This window comes from Brienomyrus brachyistius, chromosome 8 (genome assembly GCF_023856365.1).
Source record: "Brienomyrus brachyistius isolate T26 chromosome 8, BBRACH_0.4, whole genome shotgun sequence".
Lineage (NCBI taxonomy): Eukaryota > Metazoa > Chordata > Actinopteri > Osteoglossiformes > Mormyridae > Brienomyrus > Brienomyrus brachyistius.
The window spans coordinates 8,931,606-8,952,690 of NC_064540.1; the positions used below are offsets into that span (position 1 = coordinate 8,931,606).

Consider the following 21,085-nt stretch of genomic DNA (forward strand, 5'->3'; position numbering starts at 1 on the left):
AATATTTGTGTCATTCTCAAAACTACTGGCCACGACTATATATGGCTTGCAAATATGGCCACGTTAGTTAATCTTAAATAGAAAATGAACACAAAACACGTCGCACCACGGTCGATGCCAGTTGTTATGGGTACCTCAGCGTCACTTCCTTTCCTGCTGGCTCGGGCAGGCAGAGAAATACCCGGTAGTGATGCCGGGTTCCAGCTGAGAGTTAGGAAATGCGGCATTGGCTTGTTGCTAATGTTAAGCGGCAGGTGAACCCGCTAAATACGTTTGACACTCGGCTCACTGGAAATATTTTTCTTCAACTGTTTCGCGAACCTACGGCTGTTATACTCGTTATCGAGGATGTTCGTTGCCGGTTGTTATGGATACCACTACGTCACCTTTCCGCTAGTTCGTGCTTGGAAATGCCGGTAGTGACGTCACTTCCAGGTGGGAGTTAAGAAATGTGGCCTTAGATTGTAGTGAACGGGAAGAGACCGAGGTAGCTGATAAATACGTTTGAAGCTCGGCTCACCAACTTAGCTTCGCTTGTTTATTCCGTTACATTTCTCATCTGCGAATATGGCCGATGTCGAGCAGGGATCGGCGCTGCCGAGCGACGCGCTGTCTCTGGACGGTCTCAACGCTACAGTTTCCAACGGCACCGACTCCGTGAATGCCACGGCGGCCAAGTTCGTCTCGTCTCCGGAGGGACCCGCGCTGGCGTACGGTAGCCTGGTCTTCATGGCGCTGCTTCCCATCTTCTTTGGCGCTCTGCGCTCCATTAGCTGCGCCAAAAGCAAGGTACAAAGCCGGAGACTCGGCGAGCATGAGCCAGGACGGCTGAGATTAGCTGGCTTGCTAGCATTAGCAGTGCTGTAATACGCGCTTATTCGGGGTGCTGTTTTTGGATATTCACGCGAACAGTGAGCTTATTTATATGAGGGTAAATAATGATGATGCATAACGGGAATGTTGCTCTCATTGTAACAGTGTTTCAGGGTTGCCACGCATATGGCGTGACGCTCATGCTTTCAGATTCTCAAGCTCACGCAAGAAATCTCACGGCATTCTATATTATTCCATTATAAAACAAAAATAAACTGCAGCAAAAGCGTTAGATTTATTTGCAAATCCCACAAACTATTTTCAAGGTAATAAGACTGTTCCATACATGTGAATGCGTGTGCAGACTTGTCTCGAATTGAAATTCTCGCTCCAGTCAGCTGATCAAAGCTGTCAATTCCGGTGTTTTCTGGAGGGAAAGAACATGCAGGGGCCTCCCTGGGTCCTGCTGGTTATGTCTGTTAAGGACTATTGTGTACACGTGAATAGTATTGAATGCATCCATGTTTGGAATATCGGGATTTTAGAGAGGTTCCACTAATGCGCATCCTAAATCCTCTTTATATTTAACTCTTTCGTATGGGCGACAGTTTTTGCACTTTTGTGCAGACGGCAATGAGGTAGGGGGCAGTGGCCAGTGTGCATTTCATTAATAGTTCATGTAGTGTAACCTCCTACAACACTTAATGTGGGCTTGGTGTCTGGGAGCCCTGTCCCTTCCCAGTGTTCATGTAAATGGGGTTGGGGAGGCTTGCCAGTGTTTATTTTTCATTTCAGGTGATGAAGTGCAGAGGCATGACTGACTGTGGCTGTGACTCCGAATGCCACTTAAGACCTCTGTCAGATAATCTACTGTTTGTCTGAAGGGGGGGGGACAGACAAGCATGGTTTCTGGCTCTTTCTAGTCTCTCTTTGTGAAAGTCTGGCCCATTTAAGGAATGAGCTGCTAATTATGAATCCCTGCCCCCAGGGATTCGCTGTGGCGTGAATTGAAAGGTAATGTTTCAGTTTGCTGCTGGGAGCACATTGCTCTGTCAGCCCTAACATGTAAGAGCTGGGAAATGGGGTCATCTTTTATTCACCAGTGACTTCAGTAACCTGGTCTGATTTGGAGGGGTGTGGGGAAATCATCGTGGGGATTTAAAGGTCCAAGAGATGATGCCTGGAAGAGCTCTGGTGCTGGAGCGGATGGACGAGGGGCTGCTTCCCTCCCTATGTGATCTGGCTCGGCTTTGACCTGCGGTACTCTGCATCCTTCAGTCTCGTCCATTTTAAGTTCACTTACTTCGTTACTAATTTCTGCAGCTGTGTTTTTTTTTTTTAAGTGTCGAAAGATGAGCACCTTTCTCAGGCAGGCAGTGCCGGTTACCTGGGCTTTGAACTAACACGCTGTCTGTCGTTCTTTGCGGTTTAGACCCTCATATTCTGGTCTCCCTGAAGCCGCTCTCCTTTTTGTTTTTTCCCCAGAATTCCGCAGACATGCCGGAGACCATCACTAGCCGGGATGCTGCGCGCTTCCCCATCATCGCCAGCTGCACGCTCTTTGGATTATATCTCTTCTTCAAGGTGAGGCCCCCCACAGCTCACCCGGCTACTCCACGGCGCCACCGCCAGGAGTGATGAATGACTTCATGGCTGAGTTTGCTGGATTCATCCAGATCTTTGGCTTTTACTCCGGTCTCTCTCCGTAGGTTTTCTCTCAAGAATACATTAACCTGCTACTCTCCATGTACTTCTTCGTGCTGGGCATTTTGGCCCTGTCTCACACCATGAGGTCAGTCTGTCTCCCGCTTTTCTTTCTGGTTTTGTTCTTTGCCTGCTGTCAGCCCTGTGAGCCCCCGGACCCCCCCACCCCAGCTAATCCCCTACCTCCTATCTCTCCCCCTGCAGCCCTTTCATGAGCCGTGTGTTCCCAGTCAACCTGCCGAACAGACAGTACCAGCTGCTATTCACGCAGGGATCAGGGGAGGGCAGGGAGGGTAAGCGTTGCTCACACTTGTCTCAAGCGGTCTGGGCTGCCCAGGGCTCATGCCATCTAATGGCCCGGAACTACACGGAGGTCCGAGTCTGTTTGAAACATCCTCCATTATGCTCATTGCCTGGTCCTCCTGAACGTCATCCTGCAGTTAGTTTAATTACACGGCTGGATGTGTTTGTTCTGTTGCTGTGCTGATGGGCCTGATGAGTCTATCGGGTGGAGGGGGTGTTTCATGCTCTTCTCCATTTCTCCACAGAAATAGTCAATTACGAGTTTGACACGAAAGACTTGGTGTGTCTGTGCATCAGCACCGTGGTGGGAATCTGGTATGTCCTCACGAAGGTAAATGCGTCAGGTGTAACCCGTGATGGGTGTCCGGTGTATCAGTCAGGAGTTTGTGGCTGTGGACTGAGTTGGTCAGTGACGAATGTTTAGGTCAGTGTGCAGGATACTGGATTTTCATGGAAGTCGATTGAGAAACATGGAAGACAGCTGTGCCTTCGCTGAAACTGGCTTCTCTGTACTTTGGTCTCAGCTGGTGCTCATAGTGTTGGAGAAACTTTAGTAATCTGTTCTGTTCTGCTCTGTGTTGCACCATGGTCCTGGAGGAACATTCATTCAACAAAATGCCTTGCTGCTGTATGCACCAGAACTTAAAGTGCAGAGAAGCCAACATAGTGTAAACGATTAAACATGACGTCATGGTTATGCATCTAATGCAATGCATTGCAGGAAAGCTGGAACTGTTAGAAGCAATATTGTGTTCTGTACTTTCAAGTCTGGGGCGGTTTTGATGAATTTCAGGGATGAGCAGCCTTGCAGTTGGGCTGCAGGTGTTCTTGTGCTCCGTCTGGTCCTGTGCCGCCTGACCTCTGTCTCCCTGCAGCACTGGGTGGCCAACAACCTGTTTGGGCTGGCATTCGCGCTGAACGGTGTGGAACTGCTGCACCTCAACAACGTGAGCACAGGCTGCATCCTACTGGGCGGCCTCTTCGTCTATGACGTGTTCTGGGTGAGCATACCAGGATCTGGGCACAAACGTGGGACGCTAACTGTTAGCGTGCCGGCCAGGTGTTGGCAGGTGTCTCTTAGGCTAACTTTGGTGTGAGTCTCTCAGGGTTCTAGCTGATGGATTGGTGGTCAGCATACTGATTCTGACTTAAATAATCCAGCCATTTAACATGAATAAGTTAATTAAAGCTACACCTTCACAATGATAGCCAATGGTATTGGCGTATTAGCTGTGGCTGCATGTATTCGTTAAAAGGTGGTGTTGTAATTGTTTCTTGTATAGGTTTTCGGGACCAACGTTATGGTGACAGTGGCCAAGTCATTTGAGGCGCCAATAAAGTGTGAGTGAGACCAATGCCTTTCTGAGCCACCCACCCCCCCAGCACTTCAGCCTCTGCAGACACAAACAACTGAGCTGCCTTCCATTTGTGGGCATCTTCTCTGTGTACTCTGAGGAAGCAAGCAGCTGCTTTTTTTGTCAGTGTTCAGCAGATGTGGGTCTCCAGGAGTAGAGCAGAGCGCGCTCGAGGGGTAGGGCGGAGCGTGCTTGGTGACATTGCCATACCTGTTAACCTTCTGTGTTCAGTCCTGATGGTGGCCTTTGGCAGAGGTCGTACGCAATGTTCTCAGTGGGGACTTTTCTGCATCTTAGTACTACCGTTGTGATTTATTCATGTACACGGGTGTGTCTTTACTGAGTTTCGATCCCCTTCTCTCCACATCCCAGTGGTGTTCCCACAGGACCTGCTGGAGAAGGGTCTGGAAGCCAACAATTTTGCCATGCTGGGTCTCGGTGACATCGTCATCCCAGGCAAGGCAACCCGCCCCCCATAAAAAAAAAATAATAATAATCCCAAGTCTACTAGGTAAGATGTTGAGAGCTTAGATGTAGATCCCAGACGGACACCCTTTGGACTTAATGGTTGCCTGTGTTAGCTTTGAATCACAGTGGAATACAGATTACAGCATTAATAGGAGCTGCATCTCACATACGATGACTGAACTTATGCAACTTATGAACTGAGGTCTGCATCGAGATTGTGTCCCCTGAACATAGACTAGAGGACGCTATAATGCTAACGAAGGGATTTTCAATTATGTTTTTATTTTTAGGTATCTTCATTGCATTACTCCTGCGGTTCGACGTCAGGTGAGTGAAGCCTTAGATGCTGTTGGTCTGTATGCCTTCTGGGTTGTGGCACCATCTTCTGGTCAGCTCTGGTCCTGCTGCATCTCTCTTCCCAGCCTGAGGAAAGACTCCCGCACCTATTTCTACACCAGCTTCCTGGCCTACATCTTCGGCCTGGGACTCACCATATTTGTGATGCACACCTTCAAGCACGCCCAGGTCAGGTGACCCTCCTGCAGAGTCCCCGTTGTCTGACTGTTGCCAGTGAGCCGTTACTATGCTGTGTGTTGCTGATGATCCACTGCTCTGGGCAAATTACCCGTTACTGCGTTTATGTTCAAGCCAATAAGTCCCTGCAAAATTGAGTTTTGCAAACAATCTTAGTTTTATAGTGTGTTTTTTTCCCCCTAAGGTTTGCCCATTTGTAGGTCATCACTTACTTCTGCATTGCACATTTTATAACTTTCCTATATAGCCTTGGGTGGAGGACCTTGTGTGTAACGCATCCTCTCCCCTTCCCAGCCTGCCCTGCTCTACCTAGTCCCAGCATGCATTGGGTTTCCAGTGGTGGTGGCCCTAGTGAAAGGAGAGCTCACGGAGATGTTCAGGTGAGGAGGATGGCTAGGGTGGGGCGGGTATTATTGGTATTGGTTGCCATTATAATGTTAAGTGTATCCGTGTACAGCGCCCCCATGCTGTCCGGGGGTGATTTATGTGCCAGTATGGATGTGTTTCATAGCTACCAAACCCACAAGCATGGGCCGTTTGTCTGTCCTCCTCCATATTTGCACTTTTTATCAGCGGGGGGGCCTTGGTTATTTGCTCACATGGCTGACGCCTTTATGCTGGGCAACTTGCTGATTTTACCCGTCTGATCTGCTAGACATTTAACAGGTTAAGTGCTCAGTTTAAGATCACAAACCTGCCTCGGCTACCATTATTCCCACTGCTTCCAGTCACCCCTATTCTCTGGCTTTATTCATCTGAACTTCCCTCCCCTAATCGCCTTTAATTCACGCCTGTGTTTTGGAGCTGATACTGTCTGTCGTTTGAGAGTCTGGCCCCAATCCCAGTCTGTCAGAGCTGCCCCACTTTGCCTCCGCTCCACATGTGCCTGCCGAAGGGTTTCCCTTTCTTAGCTCATCTTAAAGCGGTCTCTCCTCTCGAAAGCTCTTCAGCCCACTCGTGCTGCCCTGCCCCGGACAGCCTGTAGGGGCTAGAGTCCCTTCAGTAAGGAACTCTCCCTCAGTGCCACGTTGCTTTTTCGGCTGCGTATCTAAGAACTTTCCCAGCATTTTTTTTATCATACAGGTTCACTTCTGCACAGCTATCCTCCATCTCAGTATCAGCGTAAACCATCATCCATGTTGCAAGCAAAACAACTCAATTCCCTAACATAATAAAACCAGTTACTGTTCACTGGGAGCTTTTCTGAACTTTTACCGTCCTTTTGTGCCGAGGCAACTGTTCTTATTTCAGTGTTGTGAATGTTAACAATTCAGGATTTAAAGGGTGTTGTTTTCGATTTAAAGCAAGGGGGCAGGTTGCACGCTGCTCTTCAGTCTGCGTTACTTTTCGGGCAACAAGCTGTCTTATAGCTGCAGTTTAGCATAGTGGTGAAACCGCGTGTTGAGTTGTTAAGACTCTCTCTCTGCACATTTTCACCTGTATTTTCCCCCCACCCCCACATTAATATCCATTCTGCCCTCGGCCCTTGCCTTGTCCCCCCTTCAGGTATGAAGAATCACTGTCGGAGGCAGATCCTGTGCCCAAGGATGAGGCAGAGGCCGAGAAGAAGGAACAGTAACCAGCAGGATACCCCCCACCACCCCCCCCCCAATCCCCGCCTCTGCATTTCATGCACGTACCACAGGGTGGTGCTGTCCACACCTTCGTCCATGGAACTGCCTGATGTATTAAATGATGACTGTACGGCATTGGATATCCTGTAGCATTTAAGTGGTTCGTTCAGTGTGACAGTAACCTGGTGCCTGTTCGTCCCGCCCTCGAATCTCTCCGGGCCACTCACCCCTCATGTGAGGTTTCTGTCAACATCCTAAAGGCCAGAATGTTAAATTTGTCCGAGTGGAGTCCGGCGTTTGACGGGGATGTGCTGAAATGTGACCTTTCATGGCACAAAAACATTTATCCCGAATCAGCGCTGCTCTTCTTCTCTTTACAGAAACATTTGAGTAAGATGGTTTGTTAAGCATCATGGAGGGAGACAGAAATCTCAATATCATGGTTTTTTTTTTCTCTTTTCTATTCATTCGTCTCGTGCATTTGGACACGCTTTTACTGTGCAGATTTTATGGATTTTGCAGACATACGTTTAATCTCGTGTTTTTAAACTGGCACCCTGTCTTTAAATGAAGGTGGGTGTGCAATTCGGTAAACTATGACGGAGCTGAAAATGTGAATTTGGGGACTTTCTCGTTGATAATTTTTCGACCTTGCAGATGAACACCTGTAGTATTGTAACTGGTGAGTGTCTTTTAGTTTTCGGCTGAGTTCTCAGTTTATAGTCACTTGGGCTGGGTGTGCCCAGAGACCTGAAGTACAAGTCTTGCTTTCTGTTTAAACTTCCTCGGTTGTGTCTGCTTCCTGCCCTCCTGGCCTGGCGGGGATCACCGTGGCACTAGTCCTAGCTGGCTGCTTGGAGTCGGTGTGATGATCGTGCCGCTTGCCAGGTCTAGTGCCGGCAGAGCTGTAAGCGTGAGAAGACTGTTCTGGGTGGACAAGACCATGATGATGACCGTCTGTCATGTGAGGTGTGGACTTTGCCGACACCCCCCCCCTCACCTGTGACGTCAGTGTAGACCATCCATACCTCAGTGGCCACTTTTCTTGTTAGGGTTCGTCCAGAAGCTGTTCCAGGAAACATAAGGATTAACAAGAGTTGCGAGGTGCCATGGGTCCCTGCGATGGGTTTCCAGCTTGCGCTAATGACCTCTAAGGCTTATGGTGATAGTTCACCACAGATAGACCAACATCCATCCCATTTGAGGGTGACCTACCAAGCCTGTAGCTGCCCCACAGTTATCAGTACAGATGATGACGGATCCAGTGTCCTTCCCGCAATAGTGGGTCGGCCTCTCCAACAACAAACAGTGCATTGCCTGTAGTCAGGGCATCTTTCTTGATCGTTTTGCAGTTAGAATTATCATCCTACCTTCAGCCTGACATTTTAAGATTCTGGCCTTTCAGGGGATGGAGTTGGGCACCTTGTGATTTTTTTTTTTGTTCTGCTGGGTGAGTGGCTTCAAAGGGATGGATGTAACGGACACGTTTGTGTTGTGATCTCCCAAGGGTACCTTGCTTCGGCGCCGTGTACGGTGAGTTATCCTGTCTTTTTGCTTATGTTTTTCTCCTGATGTATCAATGCAAGTGGAGGGCAGCTTCCTTGGTTGAAAAGCAGGTCCTTTTCTTGTAGTAAAGTGTGGTGGTGCCACTCTGAAGATGCAGCCCGTCTCTGTGTGTGTTTTGTCTTTTTTTTTTATATATATATATAATTTTATATTTTACTCTGACTACTGCTGCAGTCATTGGGATGAAGACCATAGTCCTATACACAGATCTACACTCCCGGTCCCTGTTGGTGCTCTGCTGCCTTTGCACCACTTCATAAGGTGATCAAACAACACTGGAACCCTTTTCTGTGGGGGTCACTTGGGTTTTTAGCTGGTGCTTGTGTCTAAAGCGATGTCAGATGAACAGTTGGGCCTTGCTTCAGGAGCCCAAAAGTGACATCGCTTTTCTGACACTGGGGTTTGAACCAGCGACCTTCTGATCGCATAGACTTGCTGTACCACACACTGCCCTGAAAGCTGCTCCTTATGCATGACTCACCCATTCTCTGTGTTTAAATTTCTTCACCAGTTCAGTTAATTACTTAAACGACTTGGACACCTTGAAGCCTAATTTCGTCCTCCTTTCTCACAAGGGCCTGTCCTGTCAAGTCAAACCGGGACTAAATAACTTTCTTTTATTCAGTGACATAACTTAGTTGACTGTGTCATGTCTGAGATCCCTCCCTTGCTGGGCCCCATTATATGGAACACTTTGACTAAGATGGATGTGGGTGAGCGTGGAGGTGAGTGCCCCCCCCCCCGCCCAAACCCACACACCTGTGACATACGGTCAGCAGCTGATCGTCATCTCTAGTAACTTCTGTGATGTCAGATCTCGGGCCTGGCTGCCTCAGCGAAGCATGACCACCCTCTGAAGCCCTTTCCCAATATTACGGTAATCGCAGTCAGATGGACGCAAAAATTGCTCGTTTTGGCCTCAGGACATATGAAAGTGTGGCGGATCTTTTACTCCCCCCCCCCCCCCCCCAGAATTCCCAGCTGGCTTCACATGAAAACACCTGTGTGAAAGAGAATTTTTTTTTTTGCTTTTTTTTTTATTTTTTATAAGACGCACGTCACTGACTTCAGAAGGGTTCTGGGGCCATGGGGCGGCTGTTGTGGGGGCCATGTGGGGCTGAGCGAGCCACTTCCTGCACTCGAGGGAACAGTCTGATGGCCTGTCTTTTATTTTAGCTGGTTGTACACATGCTGGAGAGATGTTAACAGACCCTTATTTATTACAATAGTCTGGATATTTTTTCATTGGTAGTACATTTCAAATCAAAGCTAAAAAGTTAAGTCTTCGGTAGTGGCTTCCAGTTGGCTTTGGGGTTTGGGATTTCTGAGGGTTAGGGTTAGGGTTAGACAGCTTTTGGGTTAGGGTTGGTCCAGTGGGAGGGTGGCATCGTGAAATACCCAGAAGGATCTTGCTGAAGCTTGGAAGGCAAAGCCCACACCCACAGAGGAGAAGCTGGAATGACATGTTTACGGACCGTGGGGGCTGTGTACCTGTGACTGGTCACCGACTCACACCTACAGCACAGCCAGGCACAATAAATTGGAAATGCATGAAGAAAAAAATCTGACTTGGCTACACTGCAACACTGCCACCCAGTGGTCATAGAAGGGAGCTGTCACTCTTTCACCCATAGTGTTCACACACCAGCCTTGGTCCCTGGGGCAGATGGCCCTAACCAGGACATGCAGTTGGAAGCTGATTGGGTGAATGGATGGATGGATGGATGGATGGATGAACATATTACTCAATGTTGTTTACCTTGCAAGTTTCAATATTTGCATCTTCACGAGGTTCAAGTTCGTTATGGAAGGACCCACAAGTCCAGATCCTAAATCTGCTTGTTAGCCAAATGGTTCCTGCTATATCTGCCATCATCCAGGAGAAAAGAGATGCAGGCCCTTCTGCTATAACTGATGCCCTGAAATCAGGCTCCAAAACAGCACTGGTCTGTTTCCCATTTTCATTCACGTAGGGGAATCTCTCAAGTGCTGGTAGAAGTTTTCCTTAATAATAGGTCTTTGTGGCCCCAGCAGATTTTTGTAGTGTCAGCTTTTACCCCGAGAATCCACACATGATTCTGCCCTGGGCTGCCTATGAGTGGTGCTGCAGGATGCTCTGTACTGCTCTGCAGATGTCTGACAGGTCAGCTGTGAACCGTAGTTCCACACAATGAGTCTCTAATCCACCCTCCGCCTACTGGGCAGCTTAAGAGGCCTGACTTAAACATAAACATGAAGGTTTTCAATGAACAGTTCAACAAAAGGACAGCTATTTAGCATTAATATTTCCAAAGTGATGTACTTTTTTTTTCAGGAAGCAGAGGTAGTTAGTGCTTATAGCAATGGGGGGTGGAGGGTCTTACTCAAGAGCCTAGTGGTGAAATCATTTTGCTGAGTGAGAGTCCAGAGGTGTGTAGGCGCTTCTCGTAAATAACATATACTGTCATTCTGATATCTTTAGATAAACATTGATTTTATTGATATTGTTATTGATTTATCGATAGCCTGAGAGTCTGAAAACACGTCACACCAGATGCATGAGAGATGGAAACCTGGGATATTCAGTCGAATCAGATCAAATATGATGCTAAGTTAGTACTAAGTTAAAATATGTTCCGGACTTGTAACATGCACCCATGATTTGGAACAGTCAGCAGGCTGTCTCTGGCCACGCCCCCTACACTCGGTCCGGCCCCTGGCTTTTCCTGAATTCTGATTTCTTTAAACATTGACTTCATTGATATTGTTATTGATTTATCGACAGACCATCATACGTTTTAGACGTTATAATAACAACACTTTATTGATCCCCAAAGAGAGAAATTCTCTCCTTGCCTGCCCCCTCTTACTGTCCATGATACACAAGCACATATGTAGAAAAACGTCAGCTTGGAAGCCAAGGCTGGACTTAACCTACTCCTTAGGGTTCAACTGGAAACTGCCCCATGGCCGAGCGGTCTCAACCCTCCTGCGCAGCGAAAATGGCCTTTCGAAGTAAGGGGTATTCTGTTCTCCCAAGTAAGGCGTGGGTTCGAATCCAACTTCCGACAAAAGTTCTTCAATCGCTACAGCACAATTTGAGCCACTGATCGGCTTTAATTGCTTTGTTTTATTTTTGCGTTTCAGGCAAAACTACATAACACTTAAAGACACTACGGGCATGTAAATGGAGAACGAAATTATAGTTATACCGAATCTCCTACACACAATACCAAGGTTACCAACTTTGGTCAGCTGACCGGAGTCAGACGTTCAATTCCCGTAAGATTTCTTTGCGCCAGCCTGAGAGTCTGAAAACACGTCACACCAGATGCATGAGAGATGGAAAACTGGGATATTCAGTCGAATCACATCAATTTTGATGCTAAGTTAGTACTAAGTTAAAATATGTTCCGGACTTGTAACATGCACCCATGATTTGGAACAGTCAGCAGGCTGTCTCTGGCCACGCCCCCTACACTCGGTCCGGCCCCTGGCTTTTCCTGAATTCTGATTTCTTTAGATAAACATTGACTTCATTGATATTGTTATTGATTTATCGACAGACCATCATACGTTTTAGACGTTATAATAACAACACTCTATTGATCCCCAAAGAGAGAAATTCTCTCCTTGCCTGCCCCCTCTTACTGTCCATGATACACAAGCACATATGTAGAAAAACGTCAGCTTGGAAGCCAAGGCTGGACTTAACCTACTCCTTAGGGTTCAACTGGAAACTGCCCCATGGCCGAGCGGTCTCAACCCTCCTGCGCAGCGAAAATGGCCTTCCGAAGTAAGGGGTATTCTGTTCTCCCAAGTAAGGCGTGGGTTCGAATCCAACTTCCGACAAAAGTTCTTCAATCGCTACAGCACAATTTGAGCCACTGATCGGCTTTAATTGCTTTGTTTTATTTTTGCGTTTCAGGCAAAACTACATAACACTTAAAGACACTACGGGCATGTAAATGGAGAACGAAATTATAGTTATACCGAATCTCCTACACACAATACCAAGGTTACCAACTTTGGTCAGCTGACCGGAGTGAGACGTTCAATTCCCGTAAGATTTCTTTGCGCCAGCCTGAGAGTCTGAAAACACGTCACACCAGATGCATGAGAGATGGAAAACTGGGATATTCAGTCGAATCACATCAATTATGATGCTAAGTTAGTACTAAGTTAAAATATGTTCCGGACTTGTAACATGCACCCATGATTTGGAACAGTCAGCAGGCTGTCTCTGGCCACGCCCCCTACACTCGGTCCGGCCCCTGGCTTTTCCTGAATTCTGATTTCTTTAGATAAACATTGACTTCATTGATATTGTTATTGATTTATCGACAGACCATCATACGTTTTAGACGTTATAATAACAACACTCTATTGATCCCCAAAGAGAGAAATTCTCTCCTTGCCTGCCCCCTCTTACTGTCCATGATACACAAGCACATATGTAGAAAAACGTCAGCTTGGAAGCCAAGGCTGGACTTAACCTACTCCTTAGGGTTCAACTGGAAACTGCCCCATGGCCGAGCGGTCTCAACCCTCCTGCGCAGCGAAAATGGCCTTTCGAAGTAAGGGGTATTCTGTTCTCCCAAGTAAGGCGTGGGTTCGAATCCAACTTCCGACAAAAGTTCTTCAATCGCTACAGCACAATTTGAGCCACTGATCGGCTTTAATTGCTTTGTTTTATTTTTGCGTTTCAGGCAAAACTACATAACACTTAAAGACACTACGGGCATGTAAATGGAGAACGAAATTATAGTTATACCGAATCTCCTACACACAATACCAAGGTTACCAACTTTGGTCAGCTGACCGGAGTGAGACGTTCAATTCCCGTAAGATTTCTTTGCGCCAGCCTGAGAGTCTGAAAACACGTCACACCAGATGCATGAGAGATGGAAAACTGGGATATTCAGTCGAATCACATCAATTTTGATGCTAAGTTAGTACTAAGTTAAAATATGTTCCGGACTTGTAACATGCACCCATGATTTGGAACAGTCAGCAGGCTGTCTCTGGCCACGCCCCCTACACTCGGTCCGGCCCCTGGCTTTTCCTGAATTCTGATTTCTTTAGATAAACATTGACTTCATTGATATTGTTATTGATTTATCGACAGACCATCATACGTTTTAGACGTTATAATAACAACACTCTATTGATCCCCAAAGAGAGAAATTCTCTCCTTGCCTGCCCCCTCTTACTGTCCATGATACACAAGCACATATGTAGAAAAACGTCAGCTTGGAAGCCAAGGCTGGACTTAACCTACTCCTTAGGGTTTAACTGGAAACTGCCCCATGGCCGAGCGGTCTCAACCCTCCTGCGCAGCGAAAATGGCCTTCCGAAGTAAGGGGTATTCTGTTCTCCCAAGTAAGGCGTGGGTTCGAATCCAACTTCCGACAAAAGTTCTTCAATCGCTACAGCACAATTTGAGCCACTGATCGGCTTTAATTGCTTTGTTTTATTTTTGCGTTTCAGGCAAAACTACATAACACTTAAAGACACTACGGGCATGTAAATGGAGAACGAAATTATAGTTATACCGAATCTCCTACACACAATACCAAGGTTACCAACTTTGGTCAGCTGACCGGAGTGAGACGTTCAATTCCCGTAAGATTTCTTTGCGCCAGCCTGAGAGTCTGAAAACACGTCACACCAGATGCATGAGAGATGGAAAACTGGGATATTCAGTCGAATCACATCAATTATGATGCTAAGTTAGTACTAAGTTAAAATATGTTCCGGACTTGTAACATGCACCCATGATTTGGAACAGTCAGCAGGCTGTCTCTGGCCACGCCCCCTACACTCGGTCCGGCCCCTGGCTTTTCCTGAATTCTGATTTCTTTAGATAAACATTGACTTCATTGATATTGTTATTGATTTATCGACAGACCATCATACGTTTTAGACGTTATAATAACAACACTCTATTGATCCCCAAAGAGAGAAATTCTCTCCTTGCCTGCCCCCTCTTACTGTCCATGATACACAAGCACATATGTAGAAAAACGTCAGCTTGGAAGCCAAGGCTGGACTTAACCTACTCCTTAGGGTTCAACTGGAAACTGCCCCATGGCCGAGCGGTCTCAACCCTCCTGCGCAGCGAAAATGGCCTTTCGAAGTAAGGGGTATTCTGTTCTCCCAAGTAAGGCGTGGGTTCGAATCCAACTTCCGACAAAAGTTCTTCAATCGCTACAGCACAATTTGAGCCACTGATCGGCTTTAATTGCTTTGTTTTATTTTTGCGTTTCAGGCAAAACTACATAACACTTAAAGACACTACGGGCATGTAAATGGAGAACGAAATTATAGTTATACCGAATCTCCTACACACAATACCAAGGTTACCAACTTTGGTCAGCTGACCGGAGTGAGACGTTCAATTCCCGTAAGATTTCTTTGCGCCAGCCTGAGAGTCTGAAAACACGTCCCACCAGATGCATGAGAGATGGAAAACTGGGATATTCAGTCGAATCACATCAATTATGATGCTAAGTTAGTACTAAGTTAAAATATGTTCCGGACTTGTAACATGCACCCATGATTTGGAACAGTCAGCAGGCTGTCTCTGGCCACGCCCCCTACACTCGGTCCGGCCCCTGGCTTTTCCTGAATTCTGATTTCTTTAGATAAACATTGACTTCATTGATATTGTTATTGATTTATCGACAGACCATCATACGTTTTAGACGTTATAATAACAACACTCTATTGATCCCCAAAGAGAGAAATTCTCTCCTTGCCTGCCCCCTCTTACTGTCCATGATACACAAGCACATATGTAGAAAAACGTCAGCTTGGAAGCCAAGGCTGGACTTAACCTACTCCTTAGGGTTCAACTGGAAACTGCCCCATGGCCGAGCGGTCTCAACCCTCCTGCGCAGCGAAAATGGCCTTTCGAAGTAAGGGGTATTCTGTTCTCCCAAGTAAGGCGTGGGTTCGAATCCAACTTCCGACAAAAGTTCTTCAATCGCTACAGCACAATTTGAGCCACTGATCGGCTTTAATTGCTTTGTTTTATTTTTGCGTTTCAGGCAAAACTACATAACACTTAAAGACACTACGGGCATGTAAATGGAGAACGAAATTATAGTTATACCGAATCTCCTACACACAATACCAAGGTTACCAACTTTGGTCAGCTGACCGGAGTGAGACGTTCAATTCCCGTAAGATTTCTTTGCGCCAGCCTGAGAGTCTGAAAACACGTCACACCAGATGCATGAGAGATGGAAAACTGGGATATTCAGTCGAATCACATCAATTATGATGCTAAGTTAGTACTAAGTTAAAATATGTTCCGGACTTGTAACATGCACCCATGATTTGGAACAGTCAGCAGGCTGTCTCTGGCCACGCCCCCTACACTCGGTCCGGCCCCTGGCTTTTCCTGAATTCTGATTTCTTTAGATAAACATTGACTTCATTGATATTGTTATTGATTTATCGACAGACCATCATACGTTTTAGACGTTATAATAACAACACTCTATTGATCCCCAAAGAGAGAAATTCTCTCCTTGCCTGCCCCCTCTTACTGTCCATGATACACAAGCACATATGTAGAAAAACGTCAGCTTGGAAGCCAAGGCTGGACTTAACCTACTCCTTAGGGTTTAACTGGAAACTGCCCCATGGCCGAGCGGTCTCAACCCTCCTGCGCAGCGAAAATGGCCTTCCGAAGTAAGGGGTATTCTGTTCTCCCAAGTAAGGCGTGGGTTCGAATCCAACTTCCGACAAAAGTTCTTCAATCGCTACAGCACAATTTGAGCCACTGATCGGCTTTAATTGCTTTGTTTTATTTTTGCGTTTCAGGCAAAACTACATAACACTTAAAGACACTACGGGCATGTAAATGGAGAACGAAATTATAGTTATACCGAATCTCCTACACACAATACCAAGGTTACCAACTTTGGTCAGCTGACCGGAGTGAGACGTTCAATTCCCGTAAGATTTCTTTGCGCCAGCCTGAGAGTCTGAAAACACGTCACACCAGATGCATGAGAGATGGAAAACTGGGATATTCAGTCGAATCACATCAATTATGATGCTAAGTTAGTACTAAGTTAAAATATGTTCCGGACTTGTAACATGCACCCATGATTTGGAACAGTCAGCAGGCTGTCTCTGGCCACGCCCCCTACACTCGGTCCGGCCCCTGGCTTTTCCTGAATTCTGATTTCTTTAGATAAACATTGACTTCATTGATATTGTTATTGATTTATCGACAGACCATCATACGTTTTAGACGTTATAATAACAACACTCTATTGATCCCCAAAGAGAGAAATTCTCTCCTTGCCTGCCCCCTCTTACTGTCCATGATACACAAGCACATATGTAGAAAAACGTCAGCTTGGAAGCCAAGGCTGGACTTAACCTACTCCTTAGGGTTCAACTGGAAACTGCCCCATGGCCGAGCGGTCTCAACCCTCCTGCGCAGCGAAAATGGCCTTTCGAAGTAAGGGGTATTCTGTTCTCCCAAGTAAGGCGTGGGTTCGAATCCAACTTCCGACAAAAGTTCTTCAATCGCTACAGCACAATTTGAGCCACTGATCGGCTTTAATTGCTTTGTTTTATTTTTGCGTTTCAGGCAAAACTACATAACACTTAAAGACACTACGGGCATGTAAATGGAGAACGAAATTATAGTTATACCGAATCTCCTACACACAATACCAAGGTTACCAACTTTGGTCAGCTGACCGGAGTGAGACGTTCAATTCCCGTAAGATTTCTTTGCGCCAGCCTGAGAGTCTGAAAACACGTCACACCAGATGCATGAGAGATGGAAAACTGGGATATTCAGTCGAATCACATCAATTTTGATGCTAAGTTAGTACTAAGTTAAAATATGTTCCGGACTTGTAACATGCACCCATGATTTGGAACAGTCAGCAGGCTGTCTCTGGCCACGCCCCCTACACTCGGTCCGGCCCCTGGCTTTTCCTGAATTCTGATTTCTTTAGATAAACATTGACTTCATTGATATTGTTATTGATTTATCGACAGACCATCATACGTTTTAGACGTTATAATAACAACACTCTATTGATCCCCAAAGAGAGAAATTCTCTCCTTGCCTGCCCCCTCTTACTGTCCATGATACACAAGCACATATGTAGAAAAACGTCAGCTTGGAAGCCAAGGCTGGACTTAACCTACTCCTTAGGGTTTAACTGGAAACTGCCCCATGGCCGAGCGGTCTCAACCCTCCTGCGCAGCGAAAATGGCCTTCCGAAGTAAGGGGTATTCTGTTCTCCCAAGTAAGGCGTGGGTTCGAATCCAACTTCCGACAAAAGTTCTTCAATCGCTACAGCACAATTTGAGCCACTGATCGGCTTTAATTGCTTTGTTTTATTTTTGCGTTTCAGGCAAAACTACATAACACTTAAAGACACTACGGGCATGTAAATGGAGAACGAAATTATAGTTATACCGAATCTCCTACACACAATACCAAGGTTACCAACTTTGGTCAGCTGACCGGAGTGAGACGTTCAATTCCCGTAAGATTTCTTTGCGCCAGCCTGAGAGTCTGAAAACACGTCACACCAGATGCATGAGAGATGGAAAACTGGGATATTCAGTCGAATCACATCAATTATGATGCTAAGTTAGTACTAAGTTAAAATATGTTCCGGACTTGTAACATGCACCCATGATTTGGAACAGTCAGCAGGCTGTCTCTGGCCACGCCCCCTACACTCGGTCCGGCCCCTGGCTTTTCCTGAATTCTGATTTCTTTAGATAAACATTGACTTCATTGATATTGTTATTGATTTATCGACAGACCATCATACGTTTTAGACGTTATAATAACAACACTCTATTGATCCCCAAAGAGAGAAATTCTCTCCTTGCCTGCCCCCTCTTACTGTCCATGATACACAAGCACATATGTAGAAAAACGTCAGCTTGGAAGCCAAGGCTGGACTTAACCTACTCCTTAGGGTTCAACTGGAAACTGCCCCATGGCCGAGCGGTCTCAACCCTCCTGCGCAGCGAAAATGGCCTTTCGAAGTAAGGGGTATTCTGTTCTCCCAAGTAAGGCGTGGGTTCGAATCCAACTTCCGACAAAAGTTCTTCAATCGCTACAGCACAATTTGAGCCACTGATCGGCTTTAATTGCTTTGTTTTATTTTTGCGTTTCAGGCAAAACTACATAACACTTAAAGACACTACGGGCATGTAAATGGAGAACGAAATTATAGTTATACCGAATCTCCTACACACAATACCAAGGTTACCAACTTTGGTCAGCTGACCGGAGTGAGACGTTCAATTCCCGTAAGATTTCTTTGCGCCAGCCTGAGAGTCTGAAAACACGTCCCACCAGATGCATGAGAGATGGAAAACTGGGATATTCAGTCGAATCACATCAATTATGATGCTAAGTTAGTACTAAGTTAAAATATGTTCCGGACTTGTAACATGCACCCATGATTTGGAACAGTCAGCAGGCTGTCTCTGGCCACGCCCCCTACACTCGGTCCGGCCCCTGGCTTTTCCTGAATTCTGATTTCTTTAGATAAACATTGACTTCATTGATATTGTTATTGATTTATCGACAGACCATCATACGTTTTAGACGTTATAATAACAACACTCTATTGATCCCCAAAGAGAGAAATTCTCTCCTTGCCTGCCCCCTCTTACTGTCCATGATACACAAGCACATATGTAGAAAAACGTCAGCTTGGAAGCCAAGGCTGGACTTAACCTACTCCTTAGGGTTCAACTGGAAACTGCCCCATGGCCGAGCGGTCTCAACCCTCCTGCGCAGCGAAAATGGCCTTTCGAAGTAAGGGGTATTCTGTTCTCCCAAGTAAGGCGTGGGTTCGAATCCAACTTCCGACAAAAGTTCTTCAATCGCTACAGCACAATTTGAGCCACTGATCGGCTTTAATTGCTTTGTTTTATTTTTGCGTTTCAGGCAAAACTACATAACACTTAAAGACACTACGGGCATGTAAATGGAGAACGAAATTATAGTTATACCGAATCTCCTACACACAATACCAAGGTTACCAACTTTGGTCAGCTGACCGGAGTGAGACGTTCAATTCCCGTAAGATTTCTTTGCGCCAGCCTGAGAGTCTGAAAACACGTCACACCAGATGCATGAGAGATGGAAAACTGGGATATTCAGTCGAATCACATCAATTATGATGCTAAGTTAGTACTAAGTTAAAATATGTTCCGGACTTGTAACATGCACCCATGATTTGGAACAGTCAGCAGGCTGTCTCTGGCCACGCCCCCTACACTCGGTCCGGCCCCTGGCTTTTCCTGAATTCTGATTTCTTTAGATAAACATTGACTTCATTGATATTGTTATTGATTTATCGACAGACCATCATACGTTTTAGACGTTATAATAACAACACTCTATTGATCCCCAAAGAGAGAAATTCTCTCCTTGCCTGCCCCCTCTTACTGTCCATGATACACAAGCACATATGTAGAAAAACGTCAGCTTGGAAGCCAAGGCTGGACTTAACCTACTCCTTAGGGTTTAACTGGAAACTGCCCCATGGCCGAGCGGTCTCAACCCTCCTGCGCAGCGAAAATGGCCTTCCGAAGTAAGGGGTATTCTGTTCTCCCAAGTAAGGCGTGGGTTCGAATCCAACTTCCGACAAAAGTTCTTCAATCGCTACAGCACAATTTGAGCCACTGATCGGCTTTAATTGCTTTGTTTTATTTTTGCGTTTCAGGCAAAACTACATAACACTTAAAGACACTACGGGCATGTAAATGGAGAACGAAATTATAGTTATACCGAATCTCCTACACACAATACCAAGGTTACCAACTTTGGTCAGCTGACCGGAGTGAGACGTTCAATTCCCGTAAGATTTCTTTGCGCCAGCCTGAGAGTCTGAAAACACGTCACACCAGATGCATGAGAGATGGAAAACTGGGATATTCAGTCGAATCACATCAATTATGATGCTAAGTTAGTACTAAGTTAAAATATGTTCCGGACTTGTAACATGCACCCATGATTTGGAACAGTCAGCAGGCTGTCTCTGGCCACGCCCCCTACACTCGGTCCGGCCCCTGGCTTTTCCTGAATTCTGATTTCTTTAGATAAACATTGACTTCATTGATATTGTTATTGATTTATCGACAGACCATCATACGTTTTAGACGTTATAATAACAACACTCTATTGATCCCCAAAGAGAGAAATTCTCTCCTTGCCTGCCCCCTCTTACTGTCCATGATACACAAGCACATATGTAGAAAAACGTCAGCTTGGAAGCCAAGGCTGGACTTAACCTACTCCTTAGGGTTCAACTGGAAACTGCCCCATGGCCGAGCGGTCTCAACCCTCCTGCGCAGCGAAAATGGCCTTTCGAAGTAAGGGGTATTCTGTTCTCCCAAGTAAGGCGTGGGTTCGAATCCAACTTCCGACAAAAGTTCTTCAATCGCTACAGCACAATTTGAGCCACTGATCGGCTTTAATTGCTTTGTTTTATTTTTGCGTTTCAGGCAAAACTACATAACACTTAAAGACACTACGGGCATGTAAATGGAGAACGAAATTATAGTTATACCGAATCTCCTACACACAATACCAAGGTTACCAACTTTGGTCAGCTGACCGGAGTGAGACGTTCAATTCCCGTAAGATTTCTTTGCGCCAGCCTGAGAGTCTGAAAACACGTCACACCAGATGCATGAGAGATGGAAAACTGGGATATTCAGTCGAATCACATCAATTATGATGCTAAGTTAGTACTAAGTTAAAATATGTTCCGG

At 46.0% G+C, this 21,085-nt stretch overlaps 1 protein-coding gene across 1 annotated transcript; it reads left to right on the forward strand.

Moving 5' to 3' along the window:
• Positions 1-403: 403 nt before the first annotated feature.
• LOC125748011 (minor histocompatibility antigen H13-like) lies at positions 404-8,413 on the forward strand. The gene is made up of 12 exons (XM_049023795.1): positions 404-789; positions 2,299-2,397; positions 2,523-2,605; positions 2,722-2,810; positions 3,066-3,151; positions 3,696-3,821; positions 4,104-4,161; positions 4,548-4,631; positions 4,934-4,970; positions 5,066-5,168; positions 5,472-5,557; positions 6,684-8,413. The coding sequence occupies exons 1-12, from the start codon at positions 568-570 to the stop codon at positions 6,754-6,756; spliced, it is 1,146 nt and encodes a 381-aa protein (XP_048879752.1). The 5' UTR covers positions 404-567; the 3' UTR covers positions 6,757-8,413.
• Positions 8,414-21,085: the final 12,672 nt, after the last annotated feature.

Bases quoted from the DNA above. Each gene is read 5' to 3' on its own strand.
- LOC125748011 (XM_049023795.1), top strand. From the start codon at position 568: ATGGCCGATGTCGAGCAGGGATCGGCGCTGCCGAGCGACGCGCTGTCT. The intron at 3,822-4,103 runs GTGAGCATACCA...TTTCTTGTATAG, and splicing joins TCGTCTATGACGTGTTCTGG to GTTTTCGGGACCAACGTTAT. The intron at 4,162-4,547 runs GTGAGTGAGACC...TCCACATCCCAG, and splicing joins ATTTGAGGCGCCAATAAAGT to TGGTGTTCCCACAGGACCTG.